The 26,431-nt window shown below is 35.4% G+C and overlaps 1 protein-coding gene across 2 annotated transcripts in view; it reads right to left on the bottom strand.

The window, feature by feature from the left end:
• Nucleotides 1-475: 475 nt before the first annotated feature.
• The window catches only part of NUP155 (nucleoporin 155), a 30,569-nt gene continuing 4,613 nt past the window's right edge, over nucleotides 476-26,431 (bottom strand). Inside the window, exons 8-36 of one of the 2 annotated variants that reach the window (XM_084305376.1) lie at nucleotides 26,149-26,222; nucleotides 25,746-25,837; nucleotides 25,513-25,610; nucleotides 24,534-24,686; nucleotides 23,943-24,043; nucleotides 22,352-22,522; nucleotides 21,258-21,368; nucleotides 20,605-20,699; nucleotides 18,926-19,014; nucleotides 17,828-17,890; nucleotides 16,109-16,171; nucleotides 15,848-15,998; nucleotides 15,637-15,703; nucleotides 14,638-14,756; nucleotides 14,335-14,438; nucleotides 13,145-13,278; nucleotides 10,577-10,768; nucleotides 10,047-10,185; nucleotides 9,228-9,363; nucleotides 8,641-8,794; nucleotides 8,252-8,356; nucleotides 7,962-8,116; nucleotides 7,338-7,467; nucleotides 6,982-7,095; nucleotides 6,365-6,485; nucleotides 5,489-5,599; nucleotides 4,105-4,241; nucleotides 3,192-3,292; nucleotides 476-1,846 (exon numbers count right to left, since the gene is read on the bottom strand). In XM_084305376.1, the coding sequence (XP_084161502.1) occupies nucleotides 1,708-1,846; nucleotides 3,192-3,292; nucleotides 4,105-4,241; nucleotides 5,489-5,599; nucleotides 6,365-6,485; nucleotides 6,982-7,095; nucleotides 7,338-7,467; nucleotides 7,962-8,116; nucleotides 8,252-8,356; nucleotides 8,641-8,794; nucleotides 9,228-9,363; nucleotides 10,047-10,185; nucleotides 10,577-10,768; nucleotides 13,145-13,278; nucleotides 14,335-14,438; nucleotides 14,638-14,756; nucleotides 15,637-15,703; nucleotides 15,848-15,998; nucleotides 16,109-16,171; nucleotides 17,828-17,890; nucleotides 18,926-19,014; nucleotides 20,605-20,699; nucleotides 21,258-21,368; nucleotides 22,352-22,522; nucleotides 23,943-24,043; nucleotides 24,534-24,686; nucleotides 25,513-25,610; nucleotides 25,746-25,837; nucleotides 26,149-26,222 (3,419 nt within the window). In that variant the 3' untranslated portion in view covers nucleotides 476-1,707. The remainder of the gene's footprint in view (nucleotides 1,847-3,191; nucleotides 3,293-4,104; nucleotides 4,242-5,488; nucleotides 5,600-6,364; nucleotides 6,486-6,981; nucleotides 7,096-7,337; nucleotides 7,468-7,961; nucleotides 8,117-8,251; nucleotides 8,357-8,640; nucleotides 8,795-9,227; nucleotides 9,364-10,046; nucleotides 10,186-10,576; nucleotides 10,769-13,144; nucleotides 13,279-14,334; nucleotides 14,439-14,637; nucleotides 14,757-15,636; nucleotides 15,704-15,847; nucleotides 15,999-16,108; nucleotides 16,172-17,827; nucleotides 17,891-18,925; nucleotides 19,015-20,604; nucleotides 20,700-21,257; nucleotides 21,369-22,351; nucleotides 22,523-23,942; nucleotides 24,044-24,533; nucleotides 24,687-25,512; nucleotides 25,611-25,745; nucleotides 25,838-26,148; nucleotides 26,223-26,431) is intronic. The other variant, XM_084305375.1, reaches the window with a different exon arrangement.

Here is a 26,431-nt window from a genome sequence, read left to right on the forward strand (position 1 = left end):
CTTTCCAGCAGCTTTTCGTCAGATCCCAGCCTGCACTGGTGCTTGGAGTTATTCTTCCCTTGGTGTGGGACCCTGCACTTGCCTTTGTTGAACTTCATGAGGTTGTTGAACGTCAATTTTATGGGATATGAGCAGAACTACAATTACTAGATCAAGGTAAGGATATAAGATTTGCTTGGTGTGAAACATAGCTACCTGCAAAAAATATTTTCTAACATCTATATCATCTGTTTCATATGGAAAGATGCCTTTTTTTCCCAGGACAGAATGTAGTTCCTCTCTTTGAATACTTCACTAGTGAATTTCAACGCTGACAGAAAAGCCAATATTAAGATTTCAGCTTTATTTTGATCTAACAAGAGGTAAAAACCAGAATTACTCTAATTTACATAGTATTTTCCTGCATGTAATCTCTGACAGAAAACCACCAGAACATAGCTGGCAGTTGACAGGGAAAGAAATTTAACAACTGCACTTTAAACAAAACTTTAGGGCATAATAATCAGGTCTGGTAGTAAAGGTCATAAGTAGTTAACTTGCATGTGAATAAATGCCCTAATCCATACTTTTTTTTTTTTTTTTTGAAACACTTACGTGTATCAACTAGTAATTTTCCTGGAAAAATTATGGTAACCTGCTGTGTATGCATGTACAAATATACATGTATTTGATTCTTTTCCCAAAGAAAAATCTCTCCAGACTCCCTGATGACTTACTTGCATGAAAAAAATTATTTGAGGAAGACTAGATTCCAGTGTAAACCACTACTTTCTTGTGTATGGCATACACAGTTTATGGCACTGGACATCTATATACAGTGCATGGCAGTAAAACAGAGACAAAACATACGTGTAGTTGTAGAATGAGATTTTAAACATTGGGAAGCATGTAGGCAGGATAAGGCACAACTACTGCTCATTTTAAGTAATATACACAACTTAGGGCTTGTATGCAAGTATAGAAAGTAGACAGAAGTCACTTCTTGACTTCTTTATTTGACTGTAACAGATAGAACCAATTTATTAAAATGGAATAGGGAAAATAATTTGAGGGGCTCTTAATACTGTTCTTTCAGTATAAATTAGGTTGCTAATTGCTGCAGTTTCATTCCAAACATACTATTTATAGGTCATAGTGAAAGTGACAGTTATGAAACAATTCTCATTGTTACTGAAACCTGTCAATATGACACAGCTGGAGTTATGGTTGCATCACTACTCCCTGATATGAGCATATTTACAGTATGACTCTTCCAACATGTGCTTTTATCATCATCTTGCCTTCCACAGTTGTCATGTCTTGTTTTGATACTTGTGAAACAGATAATAAAGTAGATTCTAACACTTATTTTTCTCCATTCCTTTATGTTAAGTAAAGAAAAAGGAAAATATTTACCAAATATTTTTAATTATGAAGGGAAAGACCATAAAATGTTCTTTATTTGAACAGTATCAAAAAGAGCATTCTATCATTAAAAACAGTGGTAGTAGTAAAAGAAACTCAATCTGTCACATTTACATCCTACAATTTGTAGATACCTTTAGATGAGCAGGAATATAGACCACACAATCGATAATTGCAGCAGGAGATGCAACTTTCTCAACATTTCTTTCTGTTTTTTCTTCCAGAGATTCAGTGCAGACATCTGAACTTTTATTTTATAGTTCATTTTATCTGAGCTAATTTTTTTTTTATTACTTTAGTCAATCAGTGAAGCCGCTCTAATTTAGCCTGTAGTGATTTAAAATTCCCAATGGTAGTCTGCACTGTTAGCGTCGGGCTCATAGACTGAAGTTCAACCAGGTAGCAACTAACAGCATCCAAGCAAACATTTGTGAATCGTCGCCTTTAAAGAAAACAGAATAAAACAATGAATAACAACAAGTACCTTTATATGTTTCTATATATTAGCATTTATCTGAAATAGAAAGTGAGCAAGCCTTGGGTTTTAATGCAATAATGTATCTGCAAGATATGTCAGCTACTTTTAAGTATTTAACTATTTATTAGAAAAAAAAATATTTTTAAATCTAATGCTTGTGAGTGAGGTGTAATGGGAAAATAAATGAATCATTATAATTTACCTGATATTACATATGATAAAACATGATACAGTTAATAACCAAGTGAATTATTTACTTGACAAATATTCAAATACTTAGATATAAATACAGACAGATGTACGCATTATTAATTTATACGGTAACTTTAATACCAAATATTAATAGCAAATCACTATTTTTAATCCCTAAGTTAATATTAATTTATTTTGATTTTAATGCCTAGTATCCACATAAATTAACGTTAATTTAGATACTAAAATTAGACAATACTCACTTAAGGTTCTAATAAGCTAGAATACTTAAATTGGCTTACCATAAAACCAAAAAAGGAAGACAGAAGTAAACCATGTATTTGAAGAGAGGATATTTGCATGTATATTTTCTAACCATAAATTGCTGTAATTATGTTGGAAGAGACATGAAGACATTGCCTAGTTCTGCTGCTTGTTTCTGAGACAGTGTAGATCTGACTGAAGTTTATATAGTCTATTCATGAAAATTGCCAACACTAGAGATTCCATAATATACAGACAAGTTTTTCAAGTATATAACAATTCTTTTAGCTAACGTTTTTTTTTTTACTAATATCAAATTAATTTATTTCTTGTTCTGGATTAAGCTGAGTTTTGGTCTTAGAGAGTGATTAATCACCGAACTCTTAAGAACAATTTGTGAAGATTTATACATGTATTTATCTTTTCTTTTCTACAATTCAGAAACCTTTCTGCTTCTAGCCTTTCTTCATGAAACATTTCACTGTCTCATTCACAAAAAAAAGACTTGATTCTCGCTTTTCCCCACTTTTTCCAGATTCCCTCAAATTTGTCTATACTACTTCTTAAAATATATTCCTGAAAAAATCACAAAATAATCCCGTATTTTTCTCCCAAATTTTCAGTGAAAAAAACTGAAAAAGTTCATAGGCAGTTCATAGGGAGAAACCTTAGTTTTTACTGGTTAGTTTAAAATCAGGAACGTCAGTAATTACTACCCGGAAACAAATGCTATTTGTTTCTTTACCCCTTCCCAACCCCCTCAAAAAAAAAATAACATTGAGAACAGCTCAAGTGCACTGCTTTAGGATATTTTATACATTTTACTTCCTTAGGATGTAGCTGCCCCACTTACCTCATAAGTACTCTGCTTGGATCTTGTACATATCCTGACAATAATATGTGAATACACTCCAAAAGGTGTAAAGGCTTTTTCATCCTATTCCAATATGGGTCCTAAAAAATAAATTCCAAAATATTAAGATACATATTAATGAAAAATTAAAAAAAACAGGCGGGGGGGGGGGGAAGAGGAATCAACAGATGTGTACAAATTGCCAGCTTTGGTAGTTGCAACAATAATGTAAAAGAAGCAGGCATTCTATCTTATATATATTAGATCCATATTTTGAGTACTATTATGAGGTTTTAGTAGTAAAGGATACATGAGATTAACTCAGTTTTCCTTTACTTAAGTCTGTAAAGTAACAGATTTTAGGAAGTTCTGCATTCCTTACACTGTGAGGGATCTGGATTAAATGAACCAAGTTGATGTTGTTTTAATTCAGAAAACCTGTTCTACAACGCCAGAGCTACAAATATTATTTATGCCAATTGCATAACCAAAGATTAACTATTATTTATGCCTGTCGCATTGATTATATTGATGACATTAATATAGCAAATTTGAATCAATAGGAAAGCAATAAAATCAACATACTCAAAATGTGATGTTCCTTCTGCAATATAACAATACTAATCCTACTTAATACAAAATCAGCTTTAGGTGAGGTAAAAAGGTTAACAAGATCTAAACAATTTTCCTCACACTTTAGAATTCAAGTGAATAAAATCAACAGAAAAAAAAAAAAGCACTAAAAGTCTTTGAGTAAAAAAAGCTATGAAGTTGATACTTAGATATATCCCAACTTTACAATTATTTACCTTTCCTGCCAAAAATTCTGATAGTAGTTGAAAACAATTCTCTCCTTCCCTCCTCCCCCCCCTTTTTTTTTTCTTTTTGTTCTGTGTGTGGCTATTTTCCTTACCCGTGCTTTAAACAACTGGTCATATACTTCAAGCAGCCTTGGCAATGGCACTCCAATTTCTTGCATGGTATATGTTACAAAACCTACATCCCAGTTCAAAGCACAGACCTGTTGCTCTAGAAACTGCACTAAAAAATCTGGAGGAAAAACAAAATGGGATGTTTAGATTCCAACTTATCTAGCAGTCTAGCAAAGAAGGTCATTTGAAAGTGATTTATTAGCTCTAATTATTAGCTCTAAATTTGATTTTCTGTCTTCTACACCTTTGTTGGCACTTTTCACTTGTGAAGCAGATGCAACAGTTTCTCTCAGGCTGCACAGGGGAAAGGATATGCTAAATGTAACTATCTCCAAAGACGGTATTAAGCTATCAGCAATGCATGACAGGGATTATGCAGACACCTTATTACAGTTCCACTATGGAACTCTGTTAAGAAAAGTACACCAACTTTTGTTTCAGCACAAAACACAGTATCGTTTCATTTGCTAGACTAACCAGCTCTACCTGCAACACTACAGCATCTTCATCATGTGTCAATAACAATATTTTAGTATTATTGCAGGACCAATGTTCTTTTAGAAAATATTTTCCAGATTTTTACATAATACCATGTTGTCAGAATGTTTGAGCATCTCCAAAGCAGAAGGTCCAAAAGGATACAGAGAACTACTGAATTCTGTTTTTGAATGTGCCCCTGTAGGCAGCAGTAGATGCTTTAATAGACAACGGATAAATGTGTTTCCTATAATCTTATTACATGCGTAAAACTGTATTTTTACTTTGTACTTCAATACAAACTTAACTACTTTGTGATTTGCACAGCTACCCAAAAGCAACTGTTGCTGCCTTTTAGGCTTCATTTACTTTCAATTCAAGGTGGATCTGTATATTCTGGCTAAATCCCTAGATAAATTCTAGGAACTGCATCTGTAAAAGCCATAATGATTTTGTAAACACACAATTATAACACATTTACAAGATCTGAGGCAATTATTAATTTTATTTCTGCTTCTGCTTTCCTCTCCTAAGTCCCTTGTCAAAGTCAGTGAGCAAGTTACACGAACAATGCTTTTGTTACTAATTTCTTGGACAAAAAGGAAAAGCACCACCCAGGTATACCACAAGATCAACTCCATTACTACTGGTGGCTGAAGTAATACGTTGGTCCAGTTATAATGAAAAATTTCACAAGAAACTACAGCAATTATGTAGTATCACATGCATTGGAGGAGATAAAATTATCATTTTTTTTTTCCTTTTAAAAGTTTTTTTAAAGAGACAGACATTTCGTAGGTTAGAACCTTTTTAAAGATGCTGGAAAGAAATGCGAGATGCAGTCAAATAATGCATGTATTTATTGACTATGCAAGCTAAACTACTTGCCTAAAGGAAAGTAACGAGGTGTTCCAGCATATATTTTTCCAAGCAATACCATCTTTAGACTAAGCGCTTGCATTCTGTCAGCAGGGCTCAGAGACACACTATCGCTCAACTCTGAAAGAGAAAAAAAAATCATTTAAAAAGCAACTTCAGAAAAAAAGTTCCAACACAACTACACTGAGATACTTAAATTTACTACTAACACCTTAAAAATCATATGCTATGTATGTCAGCACTAAGTCAACAGATCAAAGTGAAAATACAACCCTTTCTAGTAAGCATGCACATACATGTATATTTGCAGATTTTTGCTTCCTTGAAGTTGCATGCAAGTAAGTCTACTAAAAAAAATCTACAAAAAACCACAGTAAAATACCATCACCAAAAACTAAACAAAACCCAAACCTACAATTTATTTTTTTTTTCTCAAATCACTGCCAATGTTGTTTGCACACTGGCAACCTTGAGCACAAAACAGAATAAAAAAAACAGGAGAGTGAACTGCACACTCATGATAAAGGTTGAGACAAATTATCACAACTGAGTGGCTAGACTTGTTTAGATGTGCCCAGTACTCTGCTTCTCTAGAAATGGGCAAAAATCCTTAAGCTTCCGCTGCTGTCAGTGATATAAAAGCCCTGAACTCCTTTAAGACTCTTTAGTCATTGTCAGGATAGACTTTCTCCTTTAGGCAAACAAACCAAAGCTATAAACTTTAACGAATTGCTCATCAATTAAATCTATCAAATATGTTACAGAATATTCCAGAAAAGATGCACCACACCTGAACAGCATTACCAGTAGCAACACATAAAAGCTTTAATTATACAGTTTCCCTACACTTCTAGTTTGAACCAATCTTAGTCCATTTAAACCTACCTTTCTCAATGATTTCTTGCCAGAGAGTTTGCACCAAGATAGGATCAGAATGACCTGCACAGTGTATAATTGCAAGCTTACACTCTGAGAGCTTGAAAGGGTCAGCAAATTCTCCATATAGCTGAAAGAAAAATGACCAGGTTTGGCATTTCAAATAGAATGAAGAATAGATTTTTAAAATCAATTTTTCTTTACTTTACACAGTAGGTATCAGACTATAAATGGTGCACTGCAAGTAGTTGTTGTCAAATACTACATGAAAATGATTTTTATTTAATATGTTTAGTTTAACTTCTTAAATATAATCCCCATTTTTTTATATAAGGCTATAATTAATGCTGATAATTTTCTAATGTGACGCTCCAATAAATCAAGAAATCTAAGAAACTTAAGAAAGAAGATCAACACAAGGAAGAAATCAAAGTACTGAAGACTGAAGGAATATCAAAGCACAGAAGAAGATAGTCTAGGCTAACATAAACACTCTGAGACCAGGAATGCTAAACAGTCTATCAGTTTTTATAGTCAAAATCAGATCATTCTTTGCAGTGCATGCCCCCTTAATCCCCAAATGTAATAAACTGACAGAGAATAAATACAGAGAAATTTCTAACCACCTTGGTTATATCCATCAGCTCAGCATCAAGCTGGGAGACTGCATCTTGCACTGAAGAATGATGGGAATATTGCCGTTGTAATGTTTCTTGTATTTGAAGCTGAATCCTTGCAACCTTGGGTAAAAACAATTTCAAGCTTGGATTAATTTAATCAAATCTTAGGAATACACCCAGTATTAGCATTACCTTATTTAAATGTAGATGCATTACTGCCTTACATCCCAGAGCATCAACTGCATAACTTAAAATAGTGAAAACTGTTTCTACAGATTTTGTAATAAAAATGCCATGTGCAACGTGTGAACCAAGAGCAGTAATACAGACACAATGTAGCTTAAATAAGTACTTTTTCTTACTTCCATTTTTTCTTCAAGTTCATGTAGGAATTCACCATCTGCAGCTATAGAAGATATGGTAGTGGAACTTTTGGCACTCAAAATAGCACGTGCAATGTATTCAAGACGCTGCTGTAGAGAAATTTCTGTGCTGCAAAACAAATATTTACCGTGTAAAATGGGTATCAAGTATAATTACATATCAAGTATAATTATATATATATGTAAGAGTTCGTCATACTCTAACTAGACCCTGGAAATTAGCTAGTATCTTCTCCTGAATTTTATTAAGTCATGTGAAACATTATAGCCAAACTATGTAACACCTTCTTTGTGCATGCACATTACAGTACACTTCTCAATCAGCTGCTCTACAGTTACACAAACACATTATGAAGTTCTGTATCAGAAATGACCACTTCATAAACTGTACTTACAATAGGAATTATGTTGCAAGCTAATGCATAATACATAAAATACACATTTCATTTTTTTTTCAAGAATGCCTCGTATTGAAAACTAACACATTCCATTCATTCACTTTTCTTTTTTTTTTCCTTCAGCAAATGCCTTGGGCATTGGCCTTTTCTTAAAATATCTATGCATTAAGATTTTTTTTTTTTTAAAGTCACATATAATCCATACCTATGTAGGTCAGCCAATTTAGCCAAGACTCGGGCTGCATTACTGAAATTTCTGTTCTTTTCAAAGTATCTCCATAGTAAATCCATATAACGGACTTTGTTTTGGTCAATTTTGGTCATCCGCACAAGGTAGGGTTCCAAAAAGGGGGCAGTCACCTACAAAGGTCAAAAAGACAACAATTATATGCCTGCTCTCTCCTCTCTTTTAAAACATCAGCATTATTACAATTAACTCTTCTAGTCCAGTGGAACCCTCTAAAAAATTATTTCCTTCAATACAGATGAGCTCACCTGTAATAGTTTGTCAGCCAAATCAACTTGTATCAACCAGTTGTAAAGTGCAATACTAAACAGTTCATCCGTTGAACGTTGAGCTAGCTTTAGCATTTGTTCAAACTAAGGGGAAAGAAAGACCAAAACCATTATTCCAGAAGAGGTTACAATACATAAAGTACTGAATATGTACATGTCAATCTTTAGTTATTTAGTTTCCTGTGGTATGTCATCGTTTTTATTAACACACCACAAAGAAGCCAATTCATGACAAAGCTTAACTTTTATCTGTTTTGCTAATCTTTTCCAAATGTCCTTATTTATTTATTTATTTATTTTTTAATTTCTACACCACTTCTAATCACACTTTTCTGAGTGTAATCACCGAGTGTAGTCAGATTTCTTACATGGTGTCCTGCTTCTTCATTGCTTAGCATGTTGGGGTCAGACGACAGCACTGGAGGACCTGGCTTTTTGGGTACGCTGGGAGACTGGGGAGCAGCTTTACTTTGATTCACTAACTCCTGAAGGGTGTCAGTGATACACTTGTAGCTGTTAAGTCTGTAAATAGAGCAAAACAAAAAAGCCTAATAATTTTCATTGTAACTATCTATGAAGTTCTACTTCTTTTTTATTTTATACCTTAGTAGCCATAATTACTAAAATTAAAAGCTAAAATTAAAAAAGGTCAGGTAGCATTATCAGCTAGTTTAAGCAATCTAGTTTATTCAGTTATCTTTCCAACAAATAATTCTGTATTGTCCAGATCACAGTATTTTCTGTGTATTTCAGTTCACCCTCTGTTCCATATTAAGTTGGTGCCATATTAATTATATTCTAGGAAAGTACATTGGGCAAAACCCTCTACATTGTGTCTGTTATTTTAAAATGCTTGTTTGTCATTACCCTCCACATCTTCCCCAAAAGGCTACTTTTCCAGGCACTTGAAATCAAGTACCCCACATAAAGCTAACAACATAAAATGAAAACTTGCCTCTCTTGAAAAGCTTGGAGTCCAACAACATCCTCTTCTGGTTCTCCATTTTTATAGAAATGAAGGCCAAGACCTTGGGGGTCTTTCTTCTCAGCAGCAGTAAGAGACAGTTCTACTACTCCCTCATAGAAACGCACTATAAATAAATAAAAATTAAAAACAAACAAACAAAACCCACAAATAACATTGTTCATTGTTGTATCAAATTTATGACAAATTTTAAGTGACAACAAATACTACTCATTTTATCAAGCAAGAAAAAATAAACCCTATTGCCTCTGGTATGTATCTTATAAAGTTTAATACCTATTCCTTTGGGATTATATCTAAGTTTGAAATTACATATTTGTATAACAAAGGCTGAAATCTTGACTGTTACGACAGTTATATCTACATTTAAATTATATACTAGCTTCTGCTACACAAGGTATGACTAAGAACCATCTTTCAAAGAGCTCGTTTTGTATAAAGACTCACCCTGCAAAATACTATCATTTACCCTATGTTTACATTCAGTCCAACAACTTTGCTAGAAACATTTTCACTACCTGCATTGAACAAATTGAAAGTGGAATAGAGGAAGTGGATAGGAATACTTTTATACAGAAGTGTTTATTTTTGTTTTCTGGTGAAATCTAGAAAGGCTTTAAACAAGTACAGGTTGATACATGTTTATTGTGAGAGTTATTATGAAACTGTTTATGGCAAAACATCACTGTAAGATCAGTTAGAAGTCAGAAAACAAAACAAAACAGAAGGATGCCACAAAATGATATAACAGAAACTGCTTAGCAGAAAAAGATCAGTGATTTCTCTTACCTTGCCTGTATTGCGCACAAACATTAGCAAGGTCTACTTGATTGCTAATCTTTTGGTACTCTTTCAGTGACTCTCTTAGCATCTTCTCTTTTTCCAGTTTGTTTTGAGCCTGTCGAGATCGCTGAAGCAATTCATTTGCCTACAGATAAATGATGGGAAAATGAAAATTATTCAAATCAAGTGAGTTAGCGGGTTATTATGCCAAGCTTCACAGCTGAAACAATAGAATCATCATCTCAAAAAAATCCTCCTCTTGTCAGCTGATAATAGCCATAATGCCTCAACCCATATTCAGGGCCTTGTACTTAGATGTGTTGAACTTCATAAGGTTTGCAGGGACCTATTTCTCAAGACTATCAAGGTCCCTCCAGATGGCATACTTTCCCTTCAGCATGTTGACCACACAGTGATCACACAGCTTGGTGTTGTCAGTCAACATGCTGAAGATGCACTTGATCCCATGGTGCATTTGCACTCTAATACACTCTAATGCTGTGTTTTGGTGCTATAAAATCTGGAAGTGAACTTACCTTGGAACAGACAGCATCATCAGTGCTATACAGAAGAGGACAGATATCTTGCAGATGGGCACTGATGCCATCCACAGCAGCATTATCTCTGATATAACAGTTTATAAGAGAAGCGATGAGTGCTCCAGTCAACTCTCTGTCTCTAATTACCAAGTCTTTGAAAGCAGTAATCTTTAGATGTTCTTGAAGTTCCTGAAGACAGACAGAATTTTATTAGCTCAAAGTTTTTACTGAAAGTAAAAATCATAGAATTATTGAATCATTCAGGTTGGGAAAGACCTCTAAGATCATCTAGTCCAACCTCTAGCCTAGTAGTCCACCACTAAATCAAGCTACTAAGTTCTACATCTACGTGTTTCCTGATGACCTCCAGGGATGGTGACTCAACCACTACCTAAGCAGTGTATCCCAATCACAGAATCACAGAATCACAGAATTTTCTAGGTTGGAAGAGACCTCAAGGTCATCGAGTCCAACCTCTGACCTAACGCTAACAGTCCCCACTAAACCATTTCCCTAAGCTCTACGCCCCACAACTCTTTCAGTAAAGAAATAATAATTAGTATCCAACCTAAATCTCCCCTGGCACCACTTGTGGCCATTTCCCCTCATGTTTTCACTTGGTGTTTGGGAGAAATGCTTGAGTCCCACCTCACTACAACCGCTTTCAGGTAATTATAAAGTACAGTAAGGCCTCTCCTGAGCCTTCTTTTCTCTAAGCTAAAAAACCCCAGCTCACTCAGCCACTCCTCATAAAACTTGTTGTCAAGCTTTGCCTTCACCAGTTTTGTTGCCCTTCTTTGGGCACAATGTTTTGGACACAAAACGTTGCAGCAAAGTTAACTGCTTCCAGAAAATAAACACATGCAAAGCTCCAAGGACTGAAGTATAGGCAGCACATATATACATCTTATTTAGCAAAATGGAAAGTATTAGAGAGGAAAGCACTATCAGTGACAAGGACTAGATTCTCAAATGCCAAAGGACAGTGAAAACTCTATACATCTTCCTGTTACCTACACTGTGTGTCACTTCTGTTTCAGTTCTCTGTGAGAAAGGAATAAGCAGTTTTTCCTGTACTTCACAGGGCACTGTCAGAATGCTATAAAATGAATACATCATGGTTTTTAATAACAGGAACCATCTGAGTTCGGTCATAGATGAAAACAACAGATGTAGAATGAGAAGGAAGTTTTAAAAAAGTTTATAATGTTTTTTAGAAGTTTATAAAGCTTTATAAAAAACATCTTTCTGCTTTTTTATATTAAGTTACATGGAAAGTTGTTCATCTTTCTAAAATTATTAGGAACATTTGCTCATATAGAGCTAGCTGACAGTAGAGTCTATTGATGACCACTGGATTAAAATAAAATACTGTTACAAAAACTCTAAAACTATTGTAGGGAGAGAAGAAGGTTTTACTTGTTAAACAATTAGTTAACTCCTTTCCTTGTCCATCTCAAGAGAAAAGCTGCTTGTGAGAAATCATGTTAACTCCCAAGATGACAATGTGAAAAGCTTCAACATTTGGGCATTTATAACATTTAAAAATTGTTCTTTTCAGTGATAAAGAATACAACTTTTAAAATAATAAATTCTTCTGTGAAGTGCTAGAACAGAACGCCAAATTTTCATATAATTAACAGATGCAAATCCAAGACTAGCAGAGGGTACAGAGTAGTAGTACCCATAGTTCTGTAAGTTTCCTTCCTTACAAACAAGGAAAGACTGAAAGAACTTGTTTAGCCTGGAGAAAAGAAGGCTTGGGATGTGAGGAGGGGGAATCTTCCTAATACTTGTAAATAATTGGTAGAAGGGTGTAAATAAGACAGAAACAGATTTTTCTCAGTGGTACCCAGTAACAAGACAACATAAAATGGACAGAAGTTAAAACACAGGAAATAACTCCTTGATATATTATTCTTGTTATTGTTATTTTACTGTTAGGGTGTCTGAACACTAGAACAGGTTGTCAAGAAAGGTTGTGGAGTTTCTGTCCTTGGAGATGTCTAGTAAAGACCTGACTAGACATGGGCCACATGCCCATGTCTAGAAACAGGAGTTGACTCTCCTTTGAGCAGCAGGAGGCAGACCAGATGATCTCCAAGTGATCCTTCCAAAATCAGCTATTCTTTGACACATTCTAGATGTCTGCACTTGTAAGTGCAGGGTCTGAAGTCTCTACAGCATTATTGCTTTCCACTATAAAAAAAAACCCTCTAATAACAGTGAAGTAAACAATTTCCTCTAGGCTGGGCAACATTAGTCTACTCCTTTCAGTACACATCTTACAGAATGTGGTCAAAGTTTCAGCATACCAATTTTTAAAACACGCTTAATAAAAGTAAAGTTAAATCTACTGTTAGTGACACATCCAGTTATAAGATCAATACTACTGGAAGTCTTTTAAAAATAAACACTTTCAACCTGAATAAAAATCTATATGCAGTTTAAAATTCATAATCTGCCCCACAATAAGTAATACCCCTTTGGGAGTATTAATATAACAAAAAGACATTCAGGCTTATTAAATATGTAAGAATTAAAGTCGGATAATTCAGATCATACCTTCTGAAGCTCACCCACAACAACATTAAATTGGTGCTCACACAGCAACTTCCATAAAGCCAGTGCCTGACAGGTTTTGCGAACAAGCTGCTGGATGCCTTGAAGTGAAGTTTTCTCAGTTAACTGTGCCTCAGCTGAAAAAGCAAGAGAATGTCAATAAGTAACTATGTTTTACATGTTTTGAATTAGTATGTTGATTTTTGAGGTTTTACAGAAACAGTCTCTTAAATTTCCAATTTTTCTTCTCCTCCATTCTTGATTAATGCTTTTAAGTTTTTAGCTCTTTGGAGGAAAGAGCCTTGTTAACATTTCCCTTAAACAAATACCATCTGTTAACATTTATTGCCAACTACTAGGAGTCTTTTCTGAAAAGTATGGCTTCATGTGAGCTTCAATATGGATTTCCATAATCAGTATCAAGTTTTACCTTGATTATTCATAAATATTTATTATATATGTATTTTAATGAATATAAAGTAAATAAAAACAAAACCACGCATATTCTATTCTTGTTAATTACCTGCATTTGCTTTTAAAAAGAACAATTATAATTACATCTTTGGTTAACACTGTACAGTCTTTAAAGCTTAGGTCTGAATGAAATGACTACACTGAAAACTAGCAAGATGTATTATATTCACTCAAAGAATATAATGGGCGTACTTACTACATGGGTTGAACATAATTGCAACAATTTATGTCTTTATTTTTCATTGGATCATAGAATGGTTTGGTTTGGAAAGGACCTTAAAGAACAACTCCTAACTCCAACCCTCCTGACATAGGCAGGGACACCTCCCATCATCCCAGGTTGCCCAAAGCCCCATGCAGCCTGGCTTTGAACACTTCCAGGGATGGGGCGTCCACAGCTTCTCTGGGCAGCCTGTGCATCACTTCCTTCAAAGGAAATAATTTCTTCCTAATGTCTAATCTAACTCTGCCCTCTTTTAGTTTAAAGCCATTCCCCCTTGTCCTATCACTCCACTCCCTGAGAAAGAGTCCCTCCCCAGCTTTCTTCTAGGCCCTTTTTAGGTACTAGAAGGCTGCAACAAGGTCCCTCCAGAGCTTTCTCTTCTCCAGGCTGAACAACCCAAACTCTCTCAGCCTATCTTCATAGGAAAGGTTCTACAGCCCTTCAACATCCAGATGCACAATTCCCTTATGCTTCTAATTTAAAAGTAATTGCATACCATGATATTTCCTTTGGAGTTCTTGTTGCACTTGCTGAGAGCTTCCACCATCAGGCCTCATGAAACCCAGGAGCCTCTGTTGGAGATTAGCTGGTGTGCTGAAACTGCAATTCCAAAATAGAGAGATGCTAATTTGATGACAAATACTGAATAATTTAAAGATGAAATCCAACACATTGTTTTTAGCGTCTGAATAGTTGAAGCTGAAGACCATATAGACTTCAACTCAACAAACAGATGTGCATGGATTAATTTTCAAGAGCTGAATGTTAAATACGAATAGCGTAACACACAGAATAATACCTTGGGTTTCCAAGAGCTCCTACTGTAGCAAACTGAGAATTTCTATCCAGAAATTCTTGTAAACCTTTGAGTTCTTGTAGTACGCATTCCAACACATGGGATGGAACACTGCTTTCTACCTGCAACAGTCAGCAATTTTCATTACAGAAGGCTTAGACATTCCAACACATTTTTCTGGAAGTTTACAATTATAAGGTAAAGCCACTAAAAAGACAAATGCAAAGAGGGTGCAACAAATAAGCTCCACAATAGTAATGCTATCACTATAACACCATATCAGTTATACCACGCTTCTTAGGGAGGGGTGGAAAGTGTGAAAAGAAAGTAGTCCTCCTAAGACATACAACATTAGACACTACTTCCTTTGACTCTCTGATAGCCAAATCAGCTGTGTTTTACCATTTCCAACTCCAAATCACAATGACTGAGCATCACTAAGACAAAGTGTAACTGCCAGGGTGTTCCTGAGTCTCCCAGTTGCCTTGTAACGGGAGGAGCAAGGTTTATGTAGCAGTTAATTTTGCATTGCTGAAATTATTCAGTTCAGGATTATATTAACATCCAGAGTCAGAAAACATTTTGTTGTTTTGGTCATGAACAAAAAGTGAAATGCAAAGGTATTAGTGAGGAAGATGCTGGAAAACTGTCTTAGGTACTTATATAACTGCAATGATTATTCTAATCTACCAAATCATTTAATATTTAGGCGTTGTCTGGATGGGGTATGCAGAAACAATGGAAGTGAAATCACTAAACACAGAAGAAACTGGCCATTGACAACTGATAACATTCAAAATAGTAACTTAAAAAGATTTTAACTTACAATTAATTCATAGCTAAGCACTTAAATATAATTAAAAAACCCAACACATTACAATGAGAATTGTGTTTTTTGCTTTTTTTTTTTCCCTGATCAGTTTTTAATTGGGAATACATGTATAAAGGGCTTCAGAGATATTCTGAAAGGAACCTTTAAAAATACAACAAACTTTTACGTACTGCAACAACTTCTCGATTGCCACTTTTGAAAACTCGCTCCACCACTATACTGCCATCCCAAATATTTCTGCAATATAAACCAGAATTGTGTTAAAAGCCACAAGTATCACAAGTTTGCACATTTTCTACATAGAATTTCTTGAAGAAATAGGAATGTTTTTGATTCAAGGTCTAAAGATCTGGATGAAAATTTTTTACATGAACACCTCACCCTATAATCCGAGCAAAGTATATGCAGATGCCATTGTGTCTTCCAGAAAATACTATCTCCGGACCCATCATACCGCTAATAGATGTACCAGGGTGAGACATGGAATTCCCAGAAGGAAACATGGGGGTTGACATACCAGGAGACTGTAAAGCTAGGATAAAGGTAGGCAAATATTACTCCATTTATTTTGGATGAAAATAAAGAAGAAAAAGCCTAGTTGAAAAAAACCCTCCATTCCTCTAACAGAGAAAGAGTAGTTACCTTGCCCATGTGTTGTCAAAAAGCTAGGATTAGGATATGGAGTATCAACAGCCAACTGGGAAACTAAAAAGGAAACGAAGAAAAATATTATTTTTGTTTGTTTTGAAAAATACAATCCACAGAAACCCTATGCAAAAGCAGCAAAGTTGTCAAACCATGTCCTTTAAAGTTAGAAAATACAGCCTTTACACATTCCAACAGCTTTTAATTACAGGTAAATAAAAAATTGCATTAATTTCTGTTGAACACAACACTCTGTAAATTAACCAAACAGATATGATTCTTTCAACAGCAGTTATTAAGCATTTTTGCTTTCAGCATTCATGTATTATGTGTTTCACACCATCAGTTCCCTGCACTGATTATCCACATGCTTCTTCCTGTTCCTTGTTTTCTGACAGCTCTTGTTCCTGATACAGCCACCTACTCTCTAAGCGTTCACTTTGGGTCAGTTAGGCATTTTCAAAGAATACCAGTTTTAACTTTGAAACACGAAACTGGAACAAACTATTATTAGTAGTAAAAGTTTTACTTCTTATGTATTGCTGCTGGACACACACTACAGCAACACTGATTGGAACACTCAGTTTGAAATGTCCTGAGTCTGTGTCCTGGTTTCAGTTAGGACAGAGTTAATTTTCTTCCTAGTAGCTGGTAGGGTGCTATGTTTTGGATTAGGATGAGAAGAGTGCTGACAACATGCTGATGTTTTAATTTTTGCAGAGCAGTGCTTACACCAAGCCAAGGATGTCTCAGCTTCTCACTGTCCTGCCAGTGGGCAGGCTGAGGGTGCAGCAGGAGCTGGGAGAGGACAGACCCAGGACAGCTTGACTCATGCTGGCCAAAAGGGTATTCCATACCATCTGGGGTCATGCTGAACAATATATAGGGGTGGCTAGCCAGGGTGGGGGGACCGGCTGTTCAGGGTTAGGCTGGGCATTGGTCAGTGGGTGGTGAGCAATTGCATTGCGCATCACCTGTTTTGTACACATTATTATTAGTACTACTATTATCATTATTATTGTTATTATTATTTTCCTGTCTTAATAAACTGTCTTTATCTCAACTCTAAAAGCTTCCCTTTCCCATTTCTCTCCCCCATCCCAGAGAGGGAGGGGGAAGGGTGAGAGAACAGCTGTGTGGTGTTTAGCTGCTGTCTGGGTTAAACCACAACAGTCTGTTTTTCTCCAAGTGAGCCTGGACTCAACTTCAGCTGAGGATTTTCAACTCTTCTGCGAATTAGTACTTAACTTAAGACTACAAAGTGTGATGAACACATGTGGTCGCCTACAAAAATGTCCAGGTGCCAACAGCATGTAAGATGATACAGCATGGAAAGGGCAACAAAACTCAACCTTAAAAACTGGTTTGTATCAAAGAATCAGTCCTTCTTGCCTTATTCACTACAGTTCTCTCAACTTTGCAACATACTGAAGTGCAAATGATCAAGTCTTTCACTGACCAATCCCAGTTCTGAAAGCACATTCTCCTGTGTGCCAAGCAAAGCATAATCTTGCAAGAAAAGTAGCATGCAAATGTCTGACTAGACTTTCAACAGGGAGAACACAAGAGGCCTGGCCTTGTAACACTAACATTATCTTAATGCAGTTTCACATGCAAAGTTTCAAGGTGTTTTCAAAATACTGTCAGCACTGTTCTGACCCACAGCATGGGTTATCCACAATATCAGAATCTAAATTTCACATTACAGTTCTCTACCCTGTGAACAAATAGAGTGAGCAGTGGCAGAAGAATGGTGCCGTCTTCCACATGGACCTGTCACTGAAGCAAAATAAAAGAACACACTTTGACACTACATTTCAAAATGGCATATATGACTGCCAATTATTAGAACAAACAAGCAAACAATTAGACTTGGGAAAAATACATTTACTTCCCATAAGAGTATATTTCAGTGATTACAGAGCTTGCTAGTATTTCCCCCACACCCTTCTTTCACTCTCATTCTGGCTCCTAGCACCTGTCCTCTCCATACCTGCTGTCTTCTTTAAGTCCTATTTAATTTTACATTCTTATGCCTTGCCTCTCCTCCTGCCCACATTGCAATTATTCCACACTATCAGGCTTGGAAAGTGATGTCATTGATGTGTTATAGATAGCCACTATTCTTAGCATGTCAATCATGGTTAAGAATTCTGTAAGTGAATCAACTAAAACTTTATCTAAAACAGCACACATCTCTCCAATATGTTTGAATTTGGATGTAGGTCAAAACCAGTACTAAAATTGAATTTCTTTGCATTCCAGGCAATCAAGTTCTTTCCCAAAACTGGTATGTAAAATTCAGTGCCACGTGTCAGATAAGCTTAAAGGATCTTGGAAATTAACTAAGTAATCCCTGATAAAATAAATAAATTCAGTAGTTTAATCAGAGTTCCAAATATATCATTAATTGCTTTAGAAAGAAAACAACACAACTCTTATGATCTGGAATTAAATGAGTTAACATGCTAGCGGGCAACTTCCTTAAGCAATTGTAGAAGACTGGACAAAATCTAAGTGGATACAGATAATATGGAAGGGACTCTAGTAAGTATGACGTTCAAGGAAGACTAGGTACTATTCTCATTTTTATGTGGCACTGATGATCTGTGCAGAAACCAAGTGTTTAAGCTTGAGCTTTTACAGGGAGAAATCACACAAATGACTTATTTGTAATGACACTGCAAGATACTCTGATACAGGCACATAATAAGCAAGTAATCTTGAACACAGATACTTGCAAGAAGACAAAATGCAACATATTTAAAGGAAAAACCAAAACTTGTCCAAATTCATGAAATGGTTGCTACTCACCAGCAGAAATGGGAGAACCTAAGATAGGTCCAACGTTGCTTGGAGGAGGCAGAGCTGATGGAAATCTCATTTGTGCCTCTCCACCATACCTAAAGTTTATATGCAAAGAAAAAAATTCCTCACACTTTATACATACTCAATTTAATTTTCATATCTTGGAAAATTAACAGCAATTTTGGGGTTCTTTTAAAATGAAGAACAGAATATCGGCACAAGTTTTCAGAAATGTCTGTAACCGTGAGATACTCATTTTGGCACATAAAAAGAAAACTAACTGAAAAAATGTTATATGAAAGGCATTAACATACGTAACTACAAAGTTAAATGAACAACAGTCATATTCTTCACGAATGTTTTAAGTTCTATGGTGATATGATCAGAGGTTAAAGAGGAATTTACCACTCCTCAAAACAGGCTTATGCTATAGTTTCTTTTTAAAGTTTCCCTATACATGGAAATGGGAAGAAAACAGTTGAGATGGCCCAAGCTCATCTTCCTATAGTCCCGAAGTAATTTCTGTCTGTCTCTCTCCTACAGTGCTACATGAGCCCTAAAAGGCTACAAACCATTTTCCGTCAGGCAATTATTCATGACACCTCCTTAGATGAAAGGGAAGCCTCACTCAACAGTCCAAGGCTTTTCTCAGCGCCTGAAACTTTGTGCTATGGCAAAGCAACTGAAGTATCAACTTGCCTACACATCTTCAAAGCCACAAGAACTAATTCTACAACAATACTATCCCAATTTTTGGACACTTCATGTATGTTTCCCAGGATGTAACATACTTTAAGAAGTGATCAAATAGCCTCCCCAATTCTATACTGAAAGAAATACACTACACAAGTCATACATATCATTAGAACTCACAAAGAACAAAAATACCTAGCTGCTAGTGGGAGAACATTTACCACAAGACAATCAGCTCTATAACCTCTGATCCACAACTAGACTGATAAAACAGTTCAAAATGTTACTTGAAATAACCTCGACATAAGAATTGTTAAGCTTACTACATAGTAAGTGCCAGGATGCATAAGAAACACTATATTACAAATAATTTACCTTATCATCTTCAATTTTAAATTACAAACTACTTTCTCTTTCTCTGTACAGTATAATCATGCTACCACCTATCTGATCTGCTAAGATTGCCTATTGATTCTGCAGTCATAAAGTAATTACCTTATAAGTTATCTGGTAAAATGAACATTAGTTCTCATGTTGTAATTAATCTTAAGCATGTTGTCTTTTATCTCCAATTTGAATGATGGCTTGGGGATTCTAAATTTGTCTTTTTTTTTTTTTTTCCCATCTGAGTTGGCGTGATTAAATATATTATTTCTCTCTACACACTGCTTCATCAAACCAGGATACTCTGAAGTACAGATAAGTGAACTTCAAGTGGATTAAACTACATTTTGAGTAACTTCTGCACGTGAAATACATGACATGAAGGCATCCAGGAGGGGAACTAACCAGAAGTGCCAACTACAGGAAGATTCTTTTGCTGGCAAGACTTAAACAGTGCAAAAGTGTATTCCACCTAGTTTAATAGTCTATCCTCATTTTAAAACAATGTTTACTCAGGCAGCAGGTTAAAGAGACCATATGATTCTTTAGTGGATGTAGTGACCTTGAGCATACTGTTCAGAACAACACACACACCATTTGAATCTTACCTGAAGAATGCTCGTGTAGCCCAGGCAGATACTTCTCTATCACATGCAGCATTAGAACAGGCCAAGATAAGGCAAGTGGCACAGGCCTGATCCTCCTAGAACATATTATGCTGTCAGTGTGGCAGCTTATGTCAAGTTGATAAGAAATATGAAGATGTTCTATTGATAAACAGCTAAACAGGAAATACTTTTTGCATCATTTTATCTAGAAGGCAAGGAAATCAGCTCTTTCCAATTATAGAAAGGAAGAGAGTTAAATTGAGACATCTCACTGTAGCAGGATAAACTTCTGTTATACGCAGCTTTTGCAAGCTCTGTATGGTTACTGGTAGGAAACAACCTCCATGTCTGTCAGCTAATTATGAGTAAAAGCTATGAAATTTCTACAGACACATACAAGGATTTCAGGGAAAGTGATCTACACTTCAATTTTTAGATATCATAAAACAATGAATTATATCTCAGTATACAATCTTGTTTTATGCAATGCAGTCAATATAGAAGGAAAAGCTAATACTTGAAACAATAAATGAAAAGTTAACTAGAATTTTGTAGTAACAACAAAAACAGACGTGCAGAAAGCAATTAGATTTCCATTAATGCCAGATAAGTATTATAAATCTTGTATTTCATAACAAGTCAAAAATTCTTACCTGATGCAACTTGAAAAATCTTTCAATCTCTTCTCCATCTCCACCTATATTGCTAACAAGAAGATGCCGCAGCTGGTCAACAGGTCTGAGTTTATGAAACATAAAGCTCCCCTAAAAATTACCCAGAATAATATGAAGTTAGAATAAGGTTACTTTACTGGTCATATCAACACACTTCCCACCAATCTTTAACTTTACTGCTCTCCAAGTTTTCCTTGATTACACTATTGGATCAAAGTGTAAGATGAATGGTAGCTAAAGCCTAGTTCCTGTTCAAATGCAGAAAATTCTCTAGCAAGAAGGCAAAAAAAATACTGCAATGGCTATATACCCTCCAGAAACAGAGTTAGTTTTGCACTTCTTAACCTAATATGAAGCACACAATACAAACATAAACCTTTCATTCTCTTTATATACTTGCTCTATGTATCTCATAAATCTTCAGAATTGCCTGGAAAAAAATTAGGACCAAAAGCATGGTAAGGCTATTTTGCATGCATCCACACTAACTGGAGAGGGTCTGACTAGCTACCATTAAACAAATGCAAGTTGAATCTAAAGGTTGCAAAACATTGATCGTTTATTAAACATCTTTTAAAATTCCTTATTTGTTAAGACAGTAAATACCCTAAGCTTTATTTTTAAAAAACAAAGAAATAAAAACAATCAAAAACATTCTTCTGGACTTCTATAACAAAGACAAATTCTTTGTTAAAATTTCAGTTGCTAACCGTATTTACTCAAACCATACTTTCTGGACAGCCCATTTCTGTTTCAATTTTATACAACCATGAATTTGAACAAGGTTAAAAGAATGTTTCACATGATCTGTATCTACAAGGGTTCTGTCTCCTCAGGCCAACAGAAGTGATTAATGCACTGTACAAGAGAAGCTGTCTCAACAGCTTTGAGTCAATTTATAATATGTACTGACAGTTTCAGCAATATTTCTCTTTTCCTTTTATGTTCAGAATAAAATCTTAAAAATTCATTCAAAATTAATAAACTATGAATAAACATTTCCAGATTTGCATCAGTCTTTCAGCTTTATACTTATTCTTTTGATTTCCTATATTAAGAAGTGCAATACTCACCTGGGCTGAAAGCAGAACAAACTTCTTAGGTGGCAGCATGTGTTGCTGCACAACAACAGGGGAATCAGTTATTGGAACAATATCTTTATTGAGAGGTGTCACAATCTTCTGAACTTTAAAGTCATCAATAGCAGAAAGAGCCCAGGAATGCCCATCAACACGGGTGGTCATCTGAACAATAGATAAACAGCATCCAAAGTTTGGTAACAGCCAATGATTTTGTACATCGTGGAGATACTTGACACAAGAAATCTCAGAGAAAATGAGCAAGTTCTTGCATCATATAGCAGACTATTAGCAAATTTACAGCTATTGCTTCTTTTGTGGGATAGGGACAGTGTTTTTTAAAGGTAAAAAAACTTGTACAATGCTTTTACTGCTACTACCATATAAACAGAGACAATCTGCTAAACATATCAGAATCAAATACTAAAGTTATTATTAATTTATTTTTTTAAGGAAACCAAACATACTGCTACTGGTCATAAGGGTTTGGGAGATTTTCACAGTTGGCAGCAGCTCTTTAAAGATGCCATATGGTAGAGAAAATGCTCCTGAAAACTCTATACACTAATGAGGAAAAACTGCTGTTCAGTAACATGTTGCAAATTTTTTGGGGGAAACCTCATGTCTCTAACTTTAAAATGCTTTGGGAAAACAGAGAAGTCAGTACATGGAATGTTTATGTGTATTTTTTTTTGTAGAGAAGGGAGCTGCAGCAATGATAAAACTTCTTGGTAACTGTTACTAAAACAGCAGATAAAACAAAATCTGACCACTATGCTTGTGCAGCTTCCCCGTTCACTTAAATGCTACCATTGCCCCATACTCTTTTTGGACGTGTTAAAAAGCAGCAGAATAGCCTAGTCTTGCTTCAGTGATGAAGCACATGCAATATTCTCTCTGATGTGATGCATAAGGCAACTAAACCAAGCTCCTCCTACAAACTACTGTAACAACTAGGGAAAAAAAAAAAAAAGGAAAAAAGAAGGAGGGAAATAATGAAGAGATTGCTCAGAAATTGATCATGCCTGAAAACTAATGAAGACGTAACATATCTGTTTAAGTAAAGAATTCCAGTATCCAATTCCAGTATCTCTACCATTTGTATTTTAGACAAACTTCCTTGCCAGATTTTATCCTTGTAAATGAACACCACTTTGCACTGGGGATCATGCCTTGTACATAATTGTATGTAGCATACAGCATGGCACAGACAACGATATGACATAAATAAGACATTTTCCAATATGTTAACTCTAAGTTGTTTTAGAGGTCAAAGCAATTGTTTTCATACATAGCCTGCATGAAGCTATACAGTATGGATGAACTGGGAATTCCTACTAAGGAATTCCTACTAAGATACCAGTTTCAATTTACTGTCTAAAATGCCCACTAAACTTTTTTTTTTTAATTTATTTTAAATTTAAAGCTAATTGATTAGTAGCTTTGTAAATGTTTCTAAACTTCTCATTTAAGTTTTTCAGCAACCTACTCATTTCTTGCAGATAGTATTATTGAAGTATCTGTTCTCAGGAAGAAAAAAAAAAACTAAAATCCATCAAAATTACATGAAAGTTTACTTTAGTACCTGTGTTTCCATCATTGGCTTTTGAAAAGGGAAAGAATCATGGTTGATACACCATAGGATGTCATTATCCTCATTTTCTGAAGCTGCCATCAGCAGGACCCCTAGCAAGAACATGGATATTAAGGTTGTATTAGGTGTGATTAATCATGTATCGCACCTATATATACCAAAATATACCACTCTAGCTCATTAATTCCTTATTTACCAAAAATCAATCTTTAAGTCCAAACCACACGATCTGAACAGAAGATAGTATCTCTTGGTTTTCTGTATCCTGGGGTTATTAGTAGGCCACTATCAACAGCATCTTACCTTTTACTCTGAAAGCTAAAACAGAAATGAGTCTACAGTACATAGAAAATGCCTCATAAAAATGAGATGTTTAAAGAGAACCTAGATTGAAAACCATTTGGAAACTACTTCAAACATAAAATCACTATGCTTGACTGAAAGGGTCAGCAACACCATGGTGTGTCCTCCCATTCCTTCAAATTACATGATATAAGATAGCGTGATAGTAGCTGTCACACACACACACACAAATAATAACCCCCCCCCTACTGTTCTTCTGAGCTGTGTTTCACTGCTTACCTTTGCTATAAAGAGCTCTGTGAACCTTTGAGGGCTTCTCCACATTAGAAGATGCTGAAAATCCAGGTGGCAAACGGACATGAACCAATGTTAACATAGAAGGACGTGCTGTTGGATGCTTAAATTGTGAAGTGCTAAAATACAGTCGGACACCTAAACATAACAGAGAAAAGGTCAATTACATGCAATTTCTGCTGGTTTTCTCATAAACTACAGATAATAATTTGTGTGATCGGATTATACTTGCATCAAATGTCAAAACAGTTTGGTTACATAAAACAACACACCAGAATCAAATAAAATGTTTCCAAAATTTGTGTTATGCTGTTGTAGTTTAACCTGGCAGGCAGCTAAACATCACACAGCCTTTTGCTCACTTTCCCCCATCCCAGCAGGATGGGGGACTCAATCAGGAAAAAAATTAATAAAAAAGGTAAAACTTATGGATTGAGATGAAGACAGTTTAATAGGATAGAAAAGGAAGAGAAAATGATAATTGTGATGATAAAGGAATATATAAAACACATGATGTTTAATTCAATTGCTCACCACTAGCTGCCAAAACCTGGGCAGTGGGTCCCCTGCCCTAGCCACACCCTCCCCACACAGTTTTATTGTTCACCATGACACTACATGGTATGGAATATCCCTTTGGCCAGTTGGGACCAGCTGTCCTGGTTCTGTCCCCTCCCAGCTTCTTATGTACCCCCAGACTCTTCACTGGCAGGGCAGTAAGTGAAGCTGAAGAGTCCGTGACTTGATGTAAGCACTGCTCAGCAACATCTAACAAACTGTCATTATCAGTGTTATTCTCATCCAAAATACAAAACACAGGACCATACCAGCCACTAGGAAGAAAATTAACTAACCCAGCTGAAACCAGAACATACGTAAAAGGGAAAATGTCTGTCAATTTTGTTAAGCTGTACAGATGTCATTTATCTGTTAAAAAGGGGAGTAAATCACATTTGTTTCTCACCTGCATGTGTGATTGCCAGTAGTTGACAGTCTATGGATTCAGAATTTTCAATCACTGCTATTTGAACAATAGGTTTAAATACGGAACGATCTATTGTTCTAGAAAACAAAACAAAAAAAATACTTTTACTCTCAATCCAAAGAAACAAACAAAAACGCTTTCTTCAAAAAATATACCACAACATTATTGACCTTAAATAAAATATTTTTACTTTATACCTATCATACATTTACCTGGCAATGCTCCCAGCAGCAGAAACTATAGCATTTTGTGAAAGAGAAGTAACCCTGGTCATTCCTTGACCATCTTGACCCAAATCGTAAACCTGCAATTTAAGGTTACAGCTTAGAGATTTAAAATTGCATTACTTCATACAGCCTCATCTATTATGCAGCAACTCAAACACTACTTTCACACCATCATCATGTTTCTATATGGCTGAAGGGAAGATCAAAAGGCTATTGTTTCCTCATAAGAAATTATTTTAGGTCTTTGGTAAACACTTGTGAAAGAAAGATGAAATGTAATAATAATCCTGACACAACTATAGAGAGTTCCTAGGTACTGAGGAAAACTTAAAATATTTATACACACATTAGTAGCATTGCAAAAAGTCATTAAGAATAAGTAACATACTTGCAGTACTCCTTTTTCTGAACGTGTGTATAAGATATTTCGCGAGTTGTCAATGGCAATTTGAACTACAGGATCTTGGGAGGGGGAAAAGAAAAAGGAGAAGTAGCAAATTAACAATGGAATCAGTGAAAACAAGTTTAAGTCAGAGTATCACTAAAATAAATAACTGAAAGGCAACAATAAAATGCAGGAGCCCCAGACAACTCTTAGGGGAAATGATATAAAAGAGCAAACAATTTCACACAACTATTAGTAAACTAAAAGAAAATTGAACAAAAAAAAA

Source organism: Netta rufina, assembly GCF_964035555.1.
Source record: "Netta rufina genome assembly, chromosome: Z".
Lineage (NCBI taxonomy): Eukaryota > Metazoa > Chordata > Aves > Anseriformes > Anatidae > Netta > Netta rufina.